General features: G+C 49.2%; 1 protein-coding gene across 1 annotated transcript; it reads left to right on the top strand.

Moving 5' to 3' along the window:
* Window positions 1-16,545: 16,545 nt before the first annotated feature.
* Window positions 16,546-17,754, top strand: LOC143897261 (uncharacterized). The gene has a single exon (XM_077405768.1). The coding sequence runs from the start codon at window positions 16,546-16,548 to the stop codon at window positions 17,749-17,751; it is 1,206 nt and encodes a 401-aa protein (XP_077261894.1). The 3' UTR covers window positions 17,752-17,754.
* The last annotated feature ends 1,950 nt before the right edge of the window (window positions 17,755-19,704 follow it).

The raw sequence follows: 19,704 nt of genomic DNA, 5'->3' as shown, positions 1-19,704 counted from the left end.
AACTGAGAGAAAAAACGGAGAATCGCGCAGGCACGGTCCTCTCCTGCCGAACGTCGTGCGCTGCATCATTTGCGGGCCCTCCAATTGCGGTAAGACGAACGTTCTGCTGAGTCTGCTGGAACAACCGCACGGTCTTCGTTTCGAGAACGTATACGTGTACTCGAAATCTCTGCAACAACCTAAGTATCGATACCTCGAACGATTGTTCGAACCTATGGACGAGATCAGCTATCGCGCGTTTTCTGGCAATCGCGACGTCGTTCCGCCCGACGAGGCGCTTCCTGACTCAGTCTTCGTCTTCGATGACGTGGCCTGCGACAAGCAGGACCGTATAAGGGAGTACTTCTCTATGGGTCGACATTCGAATATCGATTGCTTCTATTTCTGTCAAACGTACGCTAAAATACCGAAACATCTCGTGCGCGATAACGCAAATCTATTGATCCTGTTCAGGCAGGACGGCACCAATCTGCGACACGTGTACGACGATCACGTGAACATCGATATGTCGTACGACGAGTTTCGCGCGTTCTGTCGCGAGTGTTGGCGACGCACCTACGGTTTTGCTGTGATAGACAAGGACAGCGCGTTGCGAGGCAGACGATACAGACGGGAGTTCCACGACTTCGCCGTGCTGTAGAGCCGATCAGTGCGCTTCGCCGAACGACGCGAGCATAACCGCGATGGACAGCATCGAGAAGATTAGAAAGCGCGTGAGGTTCGTGACCGAGACGCTGGACAACATCGAGAAGTTGAGAGAGCACGTGAGGTTAGAGAAAGAGATTGCGAAAATGTGCAATTCGATTCTCCACGAACTTCGAGTTTTGGAGACCGTTAAAATAGATGAAGAAAGTGCGAAATTGTACTTTAGACTTCTCGTCGAACCGTTGAAAAAGATCATCGACACCATGGAGGAGGACGAGGACGAGGACTTTAGACTTTTCATCGTCGAACCGCTGAAAAAGTTCGTCGACGTCGACAACATGGAGGAGAAGAAAAAGGACGAGGACGAGGAAAAGGAAGAGGACGAGGACGAGGACAAGGACGAGTAATTGTAATCGATATGTCGTACGACGAGTTTCGCGCGTTCTGTCGCGAGTTGCTTCGCCGAACGACGCGAGCCTGAGCGCGATCGCGGGGGAGAGGACCGCGCGAGAAATAGCCAAAACGCGCGCCTCGATTCGCAGGAAGTACGCCGCTCTCAGAGCCGGGAAAATGGAGAGCGAGATCGTTCTGGAAAAGAGATACGAACCCATCGTCGGACCTCTGAAACGGCTCGTCGATGATGTGGATGGTAGGGGTAAAGGGCCGGGAAAGATTGGCGGCGACGACGACGGTGGCGACGGTAGCTTTGCGCTCGCGAAAAAAATGAAAATGCAGACGAAGAAGGCGAGGAAGAAGGATAGCGAGAACGACGACTACGACGACGGTGGCGGCGGTAGCTTTGCGCTCGCGAAATAAATGAAAATGCAGACGAAGAGGGCGAGGAAGAAGGATAGCGAGAACGACGACTACGACGACGCTGACGCCGACCTGGAGGGTGAATACGAGGAGAACGACGACGACGTATTTACGCCGATCAGGACAACGACGACTGGGAAGAAAAGGGAGTCGCAATTGAGTTCGGCACCTGCGACGACGACGACGACGATAACGAGCTCCACGCCGATCCACACCGATTCGGTCCAGTTTTTACCCAGAGAACGCGAGATCGTCTCGGAAACGACGACTCCACCTCCCGCGCTAGAGACGTCCGTTAGAGAGTCTCTCAGTACGGTGGAAGGTCGCGACGTTCTGCATAGCCAACTAGGACCGTTAGGGCGGGAATACGTGGGCGCTCTTCTGAGCGGTGACAGAAAAAAGGATATCGACCACGTCTACGGAGTGTATCTCGGCGAGGACGGCACGATGTTGGGCAACAAGCGATTCGACGTGGCCACGGACGATTCCGTGATCATCGACGGTGTGCGGTACAAGGGTACGCGCGGTCTGTACGAGTTGATCTTCATGCAAACTCCCGACGCTAGCACCTATACAGACAGGGACAAACGAACGTACAGGAGTATACTTTTCGCTACCAGCGCTCACAAACGCAATCACGTCGCCGGCTAACCTATCATGGGTAACAAGGGACACAAGTACAAAAATATAATAGCGCCGCTAATACTCTCGTCTCGCAAAGTCGGGACTACAAAGGGCGCCGGCTTACCGTCGCCCATGCGACTGACCGACAACGCGATCGATTACGTTCACTGGGACGACCCCAACGAGCTGGTCGATCGACTTCGGCTGCTAAACGCTTCTCGTCGGGCTGGCAACGACGCTCACGACAACGAAATTCTGTCGATAATCGAGGAACTCTGCGAAGCCGGTCTCGTCATAAATTGATCGGTCGCGCGGATCGCGACGGCAGTACGAATCGCGGTGCGCTCTCCAGCGCCTCCTCGCGCGCGATGTCCGTGAACAAATTTGGCATGTCTCTGACAAATCGGAGCAACGGTGACGGTGCGTCCACGGTGAGATTGCGCTCCTCGATCGAATCCCTGCGCAATTACACGCGCAACAACGAGCTTTTCGTGAGCGAGGATTCTTACGACGCGAGCGAACAGGAGCTACGTAGATGGCGCGATCGAACAACTGAGAAGCGTGGTGACCGAGGAGATCAAGAAGAACGACGCTACCGCGAAATTGAGAGGTGAGATAGCGACGGCGAGGAATGACGCGCTCAGTTTGAACGAGAATTCCTACGACGCGAAGGAGCGCAGGATACAGCGCGTAACCGAGCCGCAGTACGAGACCGACGCGACGAGCAAGAAATACGTCGATTTCAGGATTTATCGGCTGCAGAACCACGCGCTCGGTTTGAACAGCGAGGATTCCTACGACGCAAAGGAGCGCAAGATACGGCGAGTGGCCGCGCCGGAGGACGACGGCGACGCGACGAACAGGAGCTTCGTCGAGGGAGCGATCGCTGAGGCCAAAAAGAATTCGAGACACCTGATAAGAGAATTTAGAAACCAGTTCCTCGATGTAAAAAAGACCGTGGAAAAGCACGACGAGAAGATCGCCAAAATTCAGGGTATTTTGAACTTTCTCAAGCAATGAGCGCGGAGAAACGAAGACTCGTGGAGGAACTGCACGCGCCTGCGAGGAAGAACTTTCCCCGTCGCCGCGTCGTGGTGCGCGGTTACGACGATCTGTGGCAAGCCGACGTGGTCGAGATGCGTCCCTATTCGCGCCAAAACGCGGGTAACAATTACATTCTGACGGTCATCGACGTACTGAGCAAATACGCCTGGGCGATCCCGCTCAAGACCAAGAGCGGAAAGGAGGTCGCGACGGCACTCCGAAAGATCTTTCGCGAGGACGCGCGATGCCCTGAGAATCTGCAGACGAACAAGGGAAAGGAATTCTACAATGCCGACGTGCGCGAGATCCTCGACGCGCGCAAGGTGAATCACTACTCCACGTATTCGGTGATGAAAGCGTCGGTGGTGGAGAGATTCAATCGCACGTTGAAGAACGACATGTGGAAGCTCTTCACGCTTCAGGGATCGTACAGATGGATCGACTCGCTGCCGAGCCTCCTGTCGAATTACAATCGTCGCAGACACAGAACGATCGGAATGCGTCCGGCGGACGTGACGCCCACCGTCGCCGAAAAGCTGCTGCGCACGGTGTACAGTCGCGCGAAGATCGCCTCGCCGGCGAGGTTTCGAGTCGACGACCCGGTGCGCGTGAGCAAATTCAAAACGATCTTCGAGAAGGGCTACACACCCAATTGGACCACCGAGATCTTTCGCATAGCCAGAGTACAAAAGACCAATCCCGTTACGTATCTGCTGAAGGACATTCGCGGGGAAGCGATAGCCGGAGGGTTCTACGAACACGAGTTGCTGCGCGTCTCCGATCCCGACGTCTGTCTCGTGGAAAAGGTCTTGCGTAAGCGCGGCAATCAAGTGTACGTGAAATGGATGGGATTGGACAGTTCGCACAATTCGTGGATAGATAAGGCATCTGTATTGTAACAAAAAAATAATTAAACACACAACGTGTACTTTATTATTAATAAAAAAAGTATACACATTCATCGGTATTTTTTTCTACGTATTGATCTTACGATAATACAATTTTAGAAAACGTATGATATTGTTTTATTTTTTTTTTACAACGGTATTCCGTAATGTCCCAAGGAAGCGTTTCCACGCTGACCAACCTCACGCATCGCTTGTCGTCGTGCGGACTGAGAGCAAGTTTCTGCTCCGACACGGTTTAAACGTCGTGCAGGCACGAGCGTATACACGACTGGCGCGTTTTCAGCTCGCGCGCGTTTCGCAGGCACGCCACGTAATCCTCGAACGTGATCCTCTTTGCGACTACGTTTCTCTTGACGCCCTTTATTCTCTTGGTGTCGTCGCATCCGAGTACCTTGTAAGCGTACATCTTCGCTCTGAGGCCCACGAACTCCATCATGATCGCGCCGTTGTTCTCGTCCTTCATCAAACCGGGCACTTTCTTGTTGACGCGCGGCATACCATGCGCGTTATTCTCCGCGTAATCGCTCGTGTCAAATCTGTCTAAGTCGCGTCTCATAAGCTCGTACGCGTCTTCACACTCCAGCGAATAGATCAGACTGTCGGTATCGGTGTAAAGAATTCGACACCGGTCGCGATAGAGCGGCGCCATGTAGTCGTAGTGAAACTCGTAGAGGCGCGTCTTGGATATCTCGAGAATGTACATTTTCACGTAGACCGGCTTGTTGAATTTCACCTCGAGCCTTCGCAGCTCGATCGCGACGAGATTCTCCGAGAAGACGCTCCTGCTGTGAAAGTTCGGTTTGGCGATCATCGCCTCCGCGCCGTACCTGCCGTCCCATCGCGTCACGAGACGCACGTCCACGTGATCGCGCACGTTCTCCATCGTCTTACCGAAGACGGCATTGTTCATCAATTTGTACATATTTCGTTCGAACTCGTTGCTCGCGCGAGTCCTGAACGTTGTATTCAGCTCGATGTAGCCGCGAAGCCAAGGTGACTGGGTGAATCGCAGAACGCGACGAACTCGCGTCAGTCGCAAACCCAGTCGCAGACATTGCTGCAGATTTCGATAGTACGTCACGTAGCGCGATTTGTCGTGGAGCGTGGCGAGCAGTTTCCCCTGCCGCTTACCGGGCGGTTTATCGCGCGTTGGGCACAACGGCAGGTCCGCGTGGGCGTCGTGCAGGTCACCAGGATACTCGAGATCCACTTCCAGAATGTAACCGATATCGCCGTTCGGTGGCACGGTCGTCACGTCAAAATTCTCAGGGTCGTCGAGCCACTGGAAATTCGCGTACGGCAGCGATTCGCACATAGCCCAGCCGTACAGATTGTTCACGTCGTAATACATGAGATACGTATCGGGCTGGGACGAATCGTATGTCGGTACGTGCCTGTTGTTAGCTCGCGCGTACCTGAGCGAGCATTGACTGAGGCAGCCGCGTATTCCACGTTCCACGAACAGCACCATGGCTATGTCGGTGAGCAGCTCGAAACGCACGCCGGTGTATCTCAGCATGGCGTCCCACGTGTACCCCGGCAACGTATAATAATACGCGGGATCGAGCCCGTAACTCGCCATACACGTGTCCCGAAAATTTTCAAAAATATCCGCCAGAAGAAGCACGTCGGTCTTGAGATAGAGATCGCTGTACTCCCCGAGATCTCGCACGCGAAAACGTCGCCAGACCCTCGTCGCGTGCTCGTAGTCGCTCTCGCTTGCGGTCTCGTCGGTCAGGGAGCTGTAAAAGACCTCGCGCGGTGGAAGCTCGGTCTTCCGCAACTTGTCCAGGCTGTCGACGTACTCGTACGGAAATACTCCCTTACGAGTGAGCAGATCGAGATCCTCCGTGCTCAAATCCGCGTACTCCGAGCGCGTTATTCTCAGCTTGTCCTTGCTCAGATAGGACGCCAGGGTTTCGATACTCGCGGCTAAAAATTTGTATGAGTCCACGAATCGTAGCTTAACGTACCGATCCCATGTCCCATCCGTCTGCGTCTCCTTAACGGTCTTCGAGAACGATATGTAGGTTTCCTTCGTAAGCGGCAGGAGCTCGACCCCGCCCTCGAAATCGTTCGCGATTTTCTCGATGATGAAGTGCGCGTCGTAACCCGACTGATTGTGGAAGGACACGGGAATCACGTACACGTTTCTGTAATTTAGATTGCAACGAACATGCCCCGGACCTCTGTAACGTCCGGTTAGATGACAGTGCGTCTCTCATGCGTTTGTCCTCCGGTTGGAACACTTTTCGACACACGTGACAATGCGTTGCGCACTGAAATTCGCGTTTCTCGTCCTCCGTAAGTTCTACCATAGATATATTGGTAGAGAATTTAATCTTAGCGCGACGCGCGAGAACGCGAAGCTCGTTAACGAACCACGAAACACAATCCTCGCCGCGACGATATCTGTACGTGAATACGGTATCGTCGTAGGTGCAGCACAGATAGTAACCCAGGCTGAACGGTACGTGACGCTGATAAGCGTATCTTTCCGTTCTCGCCCCCCCTTCTGCCTTCTCCCTCTCCCATGGTTCGAGAAGACACTCCAGATCCGCGTACACCACGAAGGGGAGTCGCTCCTTCCTGTCGTGATTGTCGAAAGACAGCCACTTATCGTCCTCGTTTGGAAGAACGATGGCGCAGTCGTTCATTCGGCCGCAGTCGACGCTGTGAGCGGCCAACTTTTCGCGCGTATAGAAATAGTGTAGGCATCTGCGAAGTAACGTCATATATTAAATAACATCTCTCCGTTCTCTTGTTCCTCAGTTTTTTTTTACTTACCGATCGCAAACGTGTTTCGCGCAGCGGCTCACGGTCAATTGCGAATTCACCAATCGCGATAGATTCTTTATCCAGGCGAAATGACCCCCGTTGACGACGCCACGCAACGTATCGCGCAGATACAGGAGATTTATGTGTCTATCCCTCTTATCGTAGATTAACCGCAGAGGCACGATCGCGTTGTCGTCGGCGCCCCGTCCGTACTTATCTTTCTTTCCAATCTTTTCCCGAGTGGTGAACACATTGATCGATACGTCATTCTGACATTCTGACGTTTAAAGTTTCCGATGTGTTTCAGATCTATGGGGAATTTTATCCCCTTTAAAATTTTTGCCCCCCTCGCCCTTTTAACGGGATAAAGAGCCGGATTGTTTTTCCCGGGTTTCCCTAGGGGTACGACCCCCACCACCGCGCGTGTGAAACACGGTCCCTTTCTCCGATCGGGAAATTTTCCACCAAGCCTTTTTAAGTCCCCTTTAAAACCCGCGGTTTTTCCCCCCCAAAAAACCCCCCGAAAAGGGGTTCCCCTTTTTTTACGTTCCCCGTTTTTTTTTTTGGGTTTATAATCTAGACAAAACCCATCCCCCGTCCGCGTTCCTGAAAAAGGCCAAAAACCCCTTTTAAAAATTCGTCCCCCCACCCCCCAAAAGTACACCTTCCCTCAATCGGAAAACTTGGGGGAGCTGTTTGTTCCCCCCTAACGATACTCTTCACTCGATCTTTCGTTTCCCCTAAAAAATTTTTTCCCCTTGAACTTTAAAATTGACCTTAGGAAAATTTAAAAGGGGTTAAAATTTCCGGTTTTTTTTTGAGCACCGGGCCCTTTGACCCCCTAAAAACCCCCGCGGGGGTTAAAAGAAAATTTGGTTTGTCGCAACGCAGGTGACACGGGGCTTGGGAAAACCCCGTTTTTGTCCCCCAAACCCCGGGGAAAACCCTCCGCTTCCCCCGCTTGCTACCAGCACCCTAAAACCCTAAAAAACCCCCCCAAACCCCCCCCGGGCTTTTAAAACGCCGACGCGATCCTCCCCCAACCCCCTTCCTTTCCCCTATTCGAAAAACCAAAAGCGGCCCCCGGGGGCCCCCGGTTTTTGGGGCCCCGCCCCCCCCGGGCGCCCCACTGGGAAAAGCTCTCCCGCGGGGGGGGGCACCTTTTCCCCTCGTGTCCCCGCGCGAAAACCCCCCGTCCGCGCCCCGGAGGGGCCCCGGGCGAGCAATTCGTCCCCACTCTTTCTGCATATCACCCCAAAGGGCCCCCTTTACCCTCGAAAACAGGTTTTTACTCGATCGAAAGACGACGAAAAAACCTAGGGTAAATCCCACTGCTTTTCCCCCTCCGAAAAACCGGGGGGAAAAAAATTTATGATACTTGAGGGGGGAAAGAAAAGCGTAAAATTTTGTGCCCCCCCCAAAGGGGAAAATTTCCCCCTTGCCCCTCTCTATCCACGCGCGCCCCGCGTCCATCTCTCTCGAAAAAGATGATCCCAATTCCCGGGGCGTCCCTCCTTCACCCCCCCAAAAAGCACATGCGTTTGACGAAAAAAGGGCTTTTTAGTCTCCCCCGTTTTGTCGTCTGAACCCCACGAGAACCCCGGGCAGGGCTCGTAACAGCGCAGTTGGGCCTTGATTCCTCGGACGGGGTAAAAAACGGTGATCGTTCTTTTGCGAGTACACCCCTTTTCTATTGCTACTTTTCAGGGGTGTCGGGTCTAAACAATTAGACTAAAATACCGTCCTCTATTTTTTTCAAAAATATTTTGGAAAAAAAAAAACCCCATTCGATTGGCGATCGCGTTTCCCGATTTCCCCACTTAGATACTCGTTACGTCGATTTTCCCAAATCCATCTGCAAAAATTTTCCCACGAGGGGGGTTGCTTATTTTTCCCAACGGTTTTTCAAAATTTTGAATTAAAAAAACCTTTTTAAAAATTAAAATTTTCTGGGGCGCTCATTCCGCTTTTTAAAAAAAACTTTTTTTCCCCCCTTCCGATCGGTTGGGGCCCCAAAATTTTCTGATAATTTTTAAAACGCGTTATTTAGGGGCCCGCCCGTCCGAGAAAAACCCATTTTTTACGCGTTTCAAAAACTCAACGTTGGTTTTCCATACCCATTAAACTCTTTTTCCCCGGGGAAAAAAACAACCCCCCCCGCGTCGTTCAAAAAGAAACAAAAGGAGGAAAAGACAAGCGACCCTTTAAAAGGGGGTTCGGGGGGCGCCCCCAAAAAAATTTTTGAAAAAATACAAATTTGGGGTGAACGAAGAGAGTAGTCCCGTCTTTTTTCTATCTCTCTCATAAAACCGGAAAACCCCCTCCGGCCCCCTTTGGGGCAAAAAAAGGGGCCCCGGGGGGCCCCCATCGACGCCCCCCCCCTTTGGAGGAGAAATCGGGGGTTTTTGCCGTTTTTTGGGAAAAAGGGGGGGGCCCGAAAACCCTTGGCCCATTAAGACGAGAAAAAGGGGGGGGCGCGACAATACGCGCCTCGCCCCATTTTACGACGTCCCCCCCCCGCGCACCGTCGGTAACCCCCGGTAAACCCCCCCCCCTTTTTCCCCCCCCCCCAAGTACCCCCTTTTAGAATGAATTTCCCCCAATCCTTTTCCCCCCCCCCACAAAAAGCTCCTCCCAGACCCCCTTTCGCCCATCTCTTTTGGGCTTTCCCCCGCGGGGATGCTTCCCCTCCCGACACCCGCATTGACCAGATTTTAAGTTATATTTTTAGTACTGTTGGATTTTTTAATTCACCCAATACATGGGGTACACAAGAAAAAATATTTTTAAAAAATTTTTTACAGTATAAAAATATACATAATCATATGAGCATTTTTTTTTCCCAAATACTCAAGTATTTACAATATATTTTTAACGGGTATTTACAATAATTTTAAAAGGGGTTTTCAATATATTTACCAAATTTTGGATTTTATAATGTCCCCATGGCAAAAGGTTTGGGGGGGGCCCCGGGAAATGTATCGCTTTCTTCGTACGGACTTAGAGCTATTTTCGTTTTGGGGAAGGGGTACCTTTTGGGGTTTGGATTTATCACGCCTTCTGTGATTCTTAAAAGCCCCAAACCTTTTTCCCTTTTTTGCTCGGAACTTTTTTCGCGCCAAAACAGTTCACTCCCGACATCGCGGTTTTTTTGGGGTTCCAATGGGGTTTTTAAAAGAAAAATAGCATGAAAAGGGGGAAAACCTATCAAAAAATTTTTAGTATTTTGCCGGGGTTTTTTAAAAACCAATTGTTAAATTTTTTTTTGGGAAAAAAATTGTAGTAATAAAAAAAATTTTCACGGGAAAATCAACGATAAGTTTGGGGTTGCATTCGTTTTTTAGTCCGCTATTTTAGACTGACTCGCCCGCACACTGTCCATCATTCGAAATTTGCAAAAGAAAAAAAACAAAAAAAAAAAAAAAAGAAAAAAAAAAAAAACAAAACCAAAAAATTTCAAATACTTTATTAAGTAATTCCATATATAGTATAATTATGGAAGAATAAAAGTTTATGGTAATGTTCGGTGGTGTAATTCAAGTGTAAAAAAAGGCACTAACATAAAAGCTGCTTTTCTTTTCGTTTATGTACTTACGAATTCTACGCGGTATTTTTTTTGCGTCTCCATTACAAGAAATAATCTAATGCGCTCATGGATCATATAGAATATGCGAGATTCTCAATATGTACGATTGCGCAATCATTTATAAGGGTTCAAGGCGTTATAGTACCAAGAGTCTTTGATATCCGTTACCCCTCGCGTACCAAGAATCGAGAGTTTCGAGAATGAGGATAAAAAGAGATTTAACACAATTGTTGGTTTCAAGATTCGTGGTACTGGCGATTCTTTAAGATCCTGATAACTTGTCAGTCCAAGGATCTGTAGAAATCAAAGATCCATGCGTACTAGAACACGCCAGAAAAACCAAAATTTGAACGTTCGTTCTTAATTTAAAATTTCATAACGGTGACGAGTGGACGTCCTCGACATCACTCATTCGTTTCGCGTATGTTTAGACTTCGAGAATGAGCGCGCGGGGTTTAGTAAGTATACGCTAGTAGCCGTCATAACAGCGCGCAGCGCTTTGCTGCGTCACTCTAACAAATCTGTCTGCAGCGCGAAGAAGCGTTTAACGCGAGCAACGCGGTGCAACGACACCGTTTCTTTATGTGCGTGCGCGTGAACAGCATGCGGGTTCACGTCCATTGGTGCACTCATCTAGGAAGGTGCGACAGAGACGGAGAAAGCGCGTTACGCATAAATGACTGCGCGCGTAGGTGCAATAGCGCAAAAAAAAAATAATAAAACGCAATACACCTCGAAAATGTGGGTTAATCGACGGCTCGAAGTGGAGCGAAACCTGCCTCATGTCGTCTCGTAATTCACGCCGGAAGGTAAAACGCCTCGAGGTGTCCCTACGGTGACCTTCGCGGGATGTCACCTCCCGTTTCGCCTTCCTTTCTCTTCCGTTTAGCACCGAGCCGCGCGCTGATGGGTGTGAGAAACGCGCGTCTCGCACGTGCAGAACGATATTTCAAACACGAGTTCTTTCGGGCTGACGTTTTCTTGGGCTAAATAAATTGCAGGTTTTACAATTTTTGGCGGCAGTATTTTATAGTACCAGTTACACACAATTACTTTCCAACATCCATGTTAGAATAAGCTTGCCCTCTTAAAATAACGTCGTCGCACATATATTTAATTAATCGCCATTAGTAACGCGCGATAAAATGCACTTATATTTAATTTATTAACAATTTAAAAAAAAATTACGATAAAAATAACACAAAAATAGGGATTAATTTGATTACAGAAAAGAAAAAGCATTAAAAAGGGGGTGAGTGTTAAATGTGGGGGGGGTATGGTGGTGGAATAGGTGTGGGTGGGGGTGTGGTTGGGGTGGGGGTGGATTGGTTTGGGGCGGGGTGTTGTGGGTGTGTGTGTTGGTGTTGTTTGTTTGGTGGTTTGTGTTTGATGTGTGGTGGAGGTGGGTTTGGGGTGGAGTGTATGAGGTTGGGAATGTGGTAGGAGGGTGTGGGGGTGGGGGTGTGTGTTGGGGAGGGGTGGGGGGGGGTGGGGTGTTCGTGTGGTGGTGGGGGTGGGTGGGGGGTTTGGGGGGGGGGTGGGGCGGGGGGAACACGGCTGGGGGTGCTTTGCGGGAACAGCTCCAGGCTCGACTAAGCAGAACGGGCTAGGCGGTAGGCGGTGGAACGGCGAAGGGGTGATCGCGAGGGGGCGGAAGGGGCCGCAAAAAAGAGCGACGAAAGAGGAGGGGCGGGGGAGAGACCTGAAAGGGGACGACAGAGGGACAAGAGGGCCACCGGGCGAGTGATGGGCGTGAAAATGGGCGGGGCCGAGAGTGCGGGGGCCGCGGGGGGGCCGGGGGCCCGGGCGCGCAGGAAAGGGTGAGGTTCGGGGGTGTCTGGACGGCCCTAACAAAGGACTCAGACGGGGGGGGCGTTTAGTACGGGGTGGGGAAGGGACAGACGGCCATCAACCATTGCGTTTTTTCATTTCTAAGGGTCGTGGATCCGGACTCGGGGACTGGGTAAATGGCGGGGCCGACATTGGAAAAGGCAGCATAAAGATCGAGCGAGATCAAACGGGTAGGCGGGGCATTGTGTTGGGCCGAGAAAGTAGATATCACGTCATAGGGTGGGAACAACGACAACGTACGTTGCATATAAAGTGTAATTTTGCGCACACGCGCGCCTTACGTTCCAAGGTTTCTCGGGCCTTGTTTATTAGGTTTGTCTCGTGACCCGTTATTATATATTAACACTAAGAAGGCGGGGCATTTTACGGTTTCTTCTTCGAAACCGCACATTGCGTAACACAACGTCGACCCGTGTATTGTACGACTGCGCGCCCGGAGAAAAAGGCAACTCACAGACAACACTGAATCGCCATTTTTACGGAGTGAAATTGTAGAATGGCCCTCCGAAGGTTATATGCGAAGTAATTTATACGTGTACCAGATTTGGAGAAAACACAATTTTCACATGATATTACAGCACACCTCGCGCAACGGTAAGAATTCCAGCGAAACAACGCGTCATACGGCAAAAATATCATTTCGTTGAATAACGGTTGCATATAAATTAAAAACGAAAATAGCGATTGATCATCGATGCATATTTCAGTCACAATTTGCAGCGAAGAAGAGCTGACCGTCGATAACGTGTTTTTTCAGCGACAAAAAAATGGTATGCACGAACTTATCGGTCTACTTAAAAGTCTTCGAATCGTTAAAAGTCAATTTTACGCGTATATTTACTTCATGCATATTTTAAAGTAAAGTGTACTATGTAAATTGCAGTTTTCACAAGAATCGAAAATTTCTTTCAACGATTTCTGCAACAGAGCAGCATCGCAAATCGATTAAACGAGGGACTTAATCGCGCAACAGATGTTGCGTTCAGACAGGGAGGACGTTTAGCTACCGTGGACGTAGATGCACCTTTAAAATCTAACGTCGCGCGTCAAAAGCCAAAGTATCCTGTAACAGAATCAACGCCGACTCTCGAAGAAACATGGAAAAAGGAAAAACCGGGAAGACGTAAAAAAGGACACTGTCCGCGACGTGATTCCCCCGTTTAGTAGCATCCGCGCCAAGCGTCTAGTTGTTCGTTCAAGCCTAACGCTATCGTGTTTACACAAACGTCAGGCGCCTTCCATGTTTTTTTCGTTCGCGCGACCCTCTTGCTGTTCGACTTTACGAAGTTAGGGCTCACGGTCGTAGCAGAATCTGAACGCATACACGCCGTCCCTTGTTTCGTAGGTCTTTCTTAACATTTTTTTTTAACCGCCGAACGTGTCCGCGTCCCAAAACCGAACGTTCGTGTCGTTGTTAAACCGTTACGTTCTGCGTCCCGCGGTACTGTTTGTTGTTGTGCATGTACCGAGCCGGCGAATGCTCGAAGCATTCGCAAACCGCGCCAAAGGAACACCGCGCGGTACTTCGAACGCGGGCTGCAGCTGCACGGAAAGAAATGTGTTTTGATTCGCGCACGAGTTAGCCGCGGCGCGGGTAACATAGCGCGCGCTGTGCGCTAGAAGCGCCACGCTCGATTTATTAACCCACGGAATAATTCGATTGCAGTACAGATTTGTGGGACTCTATGCATAGTCTATGTTCGTGGCAAATGAGAATGAGACTCATGCGACTGTCGCCCCGTCTATGAGTCTTTATCACACTAGTCGTTAGCTCTAATACCCCCCCCCCGCACGCCGTGCAAACGTCGCTCGAGGGCTATTCGCGCATGTGCCGCGGTCGTGTACGGACGTGCCGCGACAGTGTAGCGTGTTTATCGTGTTTTATTTTGTCAAACCGCGTGCAATCTCTGGTTTCGTGGATTCCGCGAGTGACGTACATTAGCTGACGAATCTATTCGTCGGCCGTCGTTTCGTATAAAATACGCGCGGATCACTTATTGTACGGCCCATCGCGCACGTGGTTATTATGCAAGAGGCTTCGGCCTCTTGCAGCTCAGAAAAGGGGGATGCCCTAGGGCTTCCCCCTCGGACTTTATCTCTATACGGTCGGGAAAACGACAACGTGCATCGGCGTTCTCGCGAGCGTCCTCGATCTCACAATCCTTCACGATCGAGGTCGGATTCGCGTGAATCTCCTCGCTCGCCTCTCTCGCACACGTGTTTCGCCATCAATACATCCGTCTCCCTCCTCTTTCCTGAAGAATTCGAGCAATTAAATAACGCTTCTATTATCATTCCCGATATGGAATCTAGTACATCATCCTCGAATTCAGTCAATAACTCGGGGATCTCCCCCCCGTCCCCTAGCCAAGACATAGTGAGTGGAAAAGAGAGCTCGATTTTTGTGCCCACTGCGCAGTCATCACAAACGCAAGCGCAATCACCGATGGACGTCTCGATAGACCTCACCAGGAAACGTGTTCAGGAGGTTCCGGAAACCTCGCAAGTCCCAAATAACAAGCTCGCCAAACAAGATAACAATGAGGATCGCGCCTCAGACAACAGCGTGAAATCTAGCTCGTCGGCGCTCACTTCAATTCGTAAGCTTATTAACTCGGTATATGCTTCCTCGGACAGGAAACCTTATATTGTTCACATTCGCAATTTGAACAGCGATTCTAGCCAGGACTCAAATTCTCCTCGCGCCCCTGACATGCACCCTTTGCTAATCGGTCGCGTCGTTACGCAAATAGTAAAAACCGGGGTGCTCGAAAGAAAATAGGAATAGGACACGTACAGGTTACTCTCAAGAGCCCAGAAGCCGCCAATAAGCTAATTCAAGATCAATCCCTTGCTACGTACAACCTCAAGGCATTCATCCCGACGTATAGATCGATGCGCACAGGTATAATCAAGGATATCCCTCAGTCATTTCCGATAGAGAGCTTGCTAGAGGAAATCGAATTTAGCCCCAAAGCCATTGAGGTTCACAGATTAAACCGTAGAATCAAAGACGACGCTGCGCACAAATACGTCCCTTCGCGTACCGTGTGCGTTAAATTTGCGGGGCCAGACCTCCCTGGCTCGATTTCTATTTTCAAGATTAGACACGCGGTTTACCCATTCGTCCCGAAAGTCAAAATATGTTTTTCGTGTTATCGACCGGGACATATAAGTAAAACTTGCAAGAGCTCGCCAAGGTGCATTTACTGTGGGAAAAACAAACATGATTCCGGCATAGACTGTCCTAATAAACCCCCTCATGACACGTGCATTAACTGCGGCGGCCCGCATTTTGCTAGGTTTCGACTGCCCGATAATAGATAAGCTCAAATAAGCGTACGCCATCGCGGCTGCAGAGAATCTTCCGCTATTTGAAGCTAAGAAAAGGGTTAATCATTCTGGAAATATGCCAGTTAGCGCGGACCCAAAATATGATTACGTTAATTTTCCGCGCCTTTCTCCCCCAAGACGAAATTATTCTCGTTCTACCTCGCCCCACCACCTTTTCTTACACATCCTATAATAATTACTCTGTACTTCGAGACCTACAAGACGATGGAAGCTCTACCTCTTACTCTAGCATCCTATCTAAATCTCCTAAATCCTCCTCTTCCTCATCCTCTTCAGGCAGGCGGGTCAGATTTTCGCCTAACCTCCCGCGTGCTTCAGACTTTCGCGCCACAAAATCCAATTACGCTTATCCTCCTGCTCACCGTAACGAACTTCTCTATCCTGATGGTAGAATAGAAGGGGCAGCGGTGCTATCAGCCAGCCAGGCTGAAATCCCCCCAGCCTACAACAACAACTATTTTCGCGAGCTTTATCCCGGTGATGGCTCAGATGATGAACGTTGTGAGGAACTCCCTTCAATAAATACTCAAAAGGAGATCCTCCATCGCCTTTCTTGCATCATTCGTGAATTTAATTACACGGTGTCCCTTCTTGGTCCTTTATTTACAAATATACCTGCGGATAATTCCCCTCCTTTAGGATCTTCGTCCCCATTAACCAACACAGAGCTTACCCCACCCTCCTATGCGAATCCTGCCAGCAACGTTCGCAGATAATAACGTGAATCCCAGCGGGCTCATTGCGGAATCTGCTAAGATCCTGCAGTGGAACTGTCGCGGAATTAATAGTAAATTACCCGAACTTAGAGCATTTGCTCACGAGTATGATGTAATTTGTTTACAAGAATCACTTCTTACTTTCAACAAACACCTGCGCGTTAAAGGTTTCAACTCTATTCGACTCGACGCGGACGTCGCCGGCTCAAGGGGCGTCTGCATCATGATTAACAGCAGCTATGCATATAAAGAGTGCGATGTCTCTTGTATTGGTCATCCGTCCGTGGAAATGTTGGCGATTGCTGTGCCCTTCCAAGAACAGGAATTATTTATCTGTAACCTTTACAGACATACAGGCCAAGACACACCGGCGGCCTTTTTTAATAATCTTTTTACATTTGCCCAGCAGTTTAAGTATGCCTTATTTGTTGGCGACTTCAATGCCCACCACCCGGATTGGTTTGACACGAGAAAAGACATCATCGGCGAATACATAGCTGATGCAGTCATCGAGCAGAACTTGGTCCTTCTAAATGACGGCACCTCTACTTTCTGCAATATAGTTGGCAATATCTATTCGATCATCGACCTAACAATTGCCTCGCCCAATTTGGCAACTATATGCACGTACGACTATGAACGTGACGAAGACCTGCGAGGGAGCGATCATCTCCCTATAATCATCCGTATTAACAGTCCCTTAACACCAAGGCAATGCTTCTCCCACCGACTTAAACTCAACAAAGATTCCCTCGACGTTCTTCACTCCGCGCTGTCTAAAGAAGAAATAAGAGTTAAAGAAATCAACGTCGACGACGCTACAAAGGCATATAATCAACTTACCGGCATCATCAAAAAGAACGTAGCAGTTGCTCTTCGTAGAAAAAATCTGACGCCCTCCAAATTCACCATTAAATGCAAGAGATTCCCTGCACCCTGGTGGAATGAGGTCTGCGAAAACGCGGTCAATGATCGGAGAGCCGCAGCAAAGCTCTTTAAGAGCAATTATATTTTGGACAATCTTCTCAATTACAAGCGGTCAATAGCAGTGGCCAGGCGTACGCTTAGAAGGGAGAAACTCCAAGGTTGGAAGAACCTTTGCGCTAAGTTCAATGCGAAAACGCCTATTCAGCAGGTGTGGCGCTTCGTCAAATCATTCAAAAACCAAAAGCAAGCTACGCATTCTGGTGTTAATGCGGAAGAGGAGGCCCGACTAATTCAAGCAGCCATCTCTAAGTTCTGCCCCTCTTCGTGCTCTGATGAAGACCTGGCCTTAAATGACATGCGAAAGGAGGATGCTGAATCCCTAGAAGATGTAGCAGCATGGATGGATGAACCTATCTCAATGGAGGAAATATACGAAGCCCTGAAATCTTTCAAGAAGCACTCTTCGCCTGGACCAGATCAGCTGGATTATGTCATCCTTTAATCCTTGCCTGAGTTCATCTGGGAAAAACTTCGAGAAATCTTCAATGCTTTCTTGCAAGAAGGATCTTTTCCTACGGATTGGAGCTCGTCGCTCATAATATTCATTCCCAAGCCAAGCGGAAGAAGAGTTAGGCCCATTTCTCTTATATCGTGCGCCCTCAAGATATTAGAAAAATGCTTGTACAACCGCCTTAGATGGCACATCGAACATAACGATCTACTTCTTGACAGCCAATTGGGATTCAGGAATGCCAGATCCTGTCTGGATAGTGTCGTTGCTCTAACCAATGACATAAAGGCGGGATTCATCAAAGGAACCTACACCGCTGCGGCATTCCTTTATATCGATGGGGCATTCGACAATGTTCTTCCGCGCCTCCTAATAAACGATCTCCGCAAAGCGGGCGTCCCAGCCCAATTCCGCAAATTCGTGTTGAACCTAATAGGTAGTCGAGAAGTCCATTACGTACAGAACGGTGTTAAACTTGGTCCGCTTCTATCCAGAAAGGGCACACCACAAGGGTCAATCTTAAGTCCCACGCTCTTCAATATCTACATTAAGGACATCGCCAAGCTAATCAATGCAGAATGCAAAATTTTGTTGTATGCGGACGACATCGTCATCTATTCCACCAACAAGGATCTTGCTAAAGCGGTGCAAACCATAAATGAGTCGTTACAGAAAATTTCTATATTTCTTTCAGACAAAGGACTTTCATTATCACCTACAAAATCTCAAGCTGTCATTTTCACGCGCAAAAAGGCTACGTCTTTCTCCATTCCGAATATAAATATTGATAATTACCCTATTCAATTTTATGACGTGGTCAAATTTCTGGGAGTCTATATTGACAGCGCGCTCAGCGGTAAGCCTCACTTCAAATACGTAATCAGTAAGTGCAGAAAAGCATTGAGTGTACTAGCTGCCCTCGCAGGAGTATGGTGGGGATGCCATCCCCAACAACTTCTGATGATCTACAGAGGCATTATCCGCAGCAACATTAATTATGGCTGCCAGGTATTCCAACTTGCTGGCAATCTCACGATCTTCGAATCGCTTCAAAGGATTCAATATAAGGCCATCAGAATAGCTCTCGGATTTAGACAATCTACGCCCATCAACGTATTACTAGATGAGGCCAAAGAACCGCCTTTACAGTTTAGATACAATTATCTAACTTCAAAACTTGTGTACAAGAACCTTGCACAAGAATTTAGCCCAGTTACTGTCAGCCTGGACGATCTAATTGTAGCCACCAGGTCAATCAAGTCGAGTGAAAGGGCATGCAGAATCATCCCCTCATTCAAGTTCTATCGTTCCATCATCGGAAGCACGGAGAAAATATACCAATCCGTCTCTCTGCCGGTGTTTAATCACAACTTTCATTTGCTTATTAATACGGTCAAATATACTCTGCTAGACTTTGAACCGCATATACCTAATATCAACTCTCTTTTTTGTGAAAATACTAGGGAGCTGAGAAAGGATGCGGTTTCATTTTATACGGATGGGTCCAAGAACGATTCCGGGTTTGTAGGTGCGGGCATATACTCACCGGATCTTCATATTAAAATCAGGCACAAGCTCCCTGCTGAAACCACAATCTTCTCGGCAGAAGCGTGGGCAATTCTACAGGCTCTAATTTTATATGGCAACGAGATGACGAAGGCCATAGTTTTCTCCGATTCGAAGAGCGTCTTGGAAAATATATGCTCCAATGCTGCTAAACAACAAAATTACATCATTCCCTGGGTCAAGGAAAAAATTAGCCAACTCTCTCGAAAGGGTACAGATCTGCACTTTGTGTGGATTCCGGCGCATAGAGGCATTCGCGGCAATGAGATAGCTGACTCAACCGCAAAAGAAGCATCGCGTAACGGTTACATCCCCGACTTTAAAATCCCCCACAGTGACTTTTACGCGTCGGCTCGAATGATCTTACGTAGACGGACT

The sequence above is a fragment of the Temnothorax americanus genome, unplaced genomic scaffold, assembly GCF_048541705.1.
Source record: "Temnothorax americanus isolate GAGA-0224 unplaced genomic scaffold, ASM4854170v1 Scaffold2, whole genome shotgun sequence".
Taxonomy (NCBI): Eukaryota; Metazoa; Arthropoda; class Insecta; order Hymenoptera; family Formicidae; genus Temnothorax; species Temnothorax americanus.
This window is presented reverse-complemented; position numbering and strand designations above follow the sequence as displayed.

Bases quoted from the DNA above. Each gene is read 5' to 3' on its own strand.
- LOC143897261 (XM_077405768.1), top strand. From the start codon at position 16,546: ATGATTAACAGCAGCTATGCATATAAAGAGTGCGATGTCTCTTGTATT.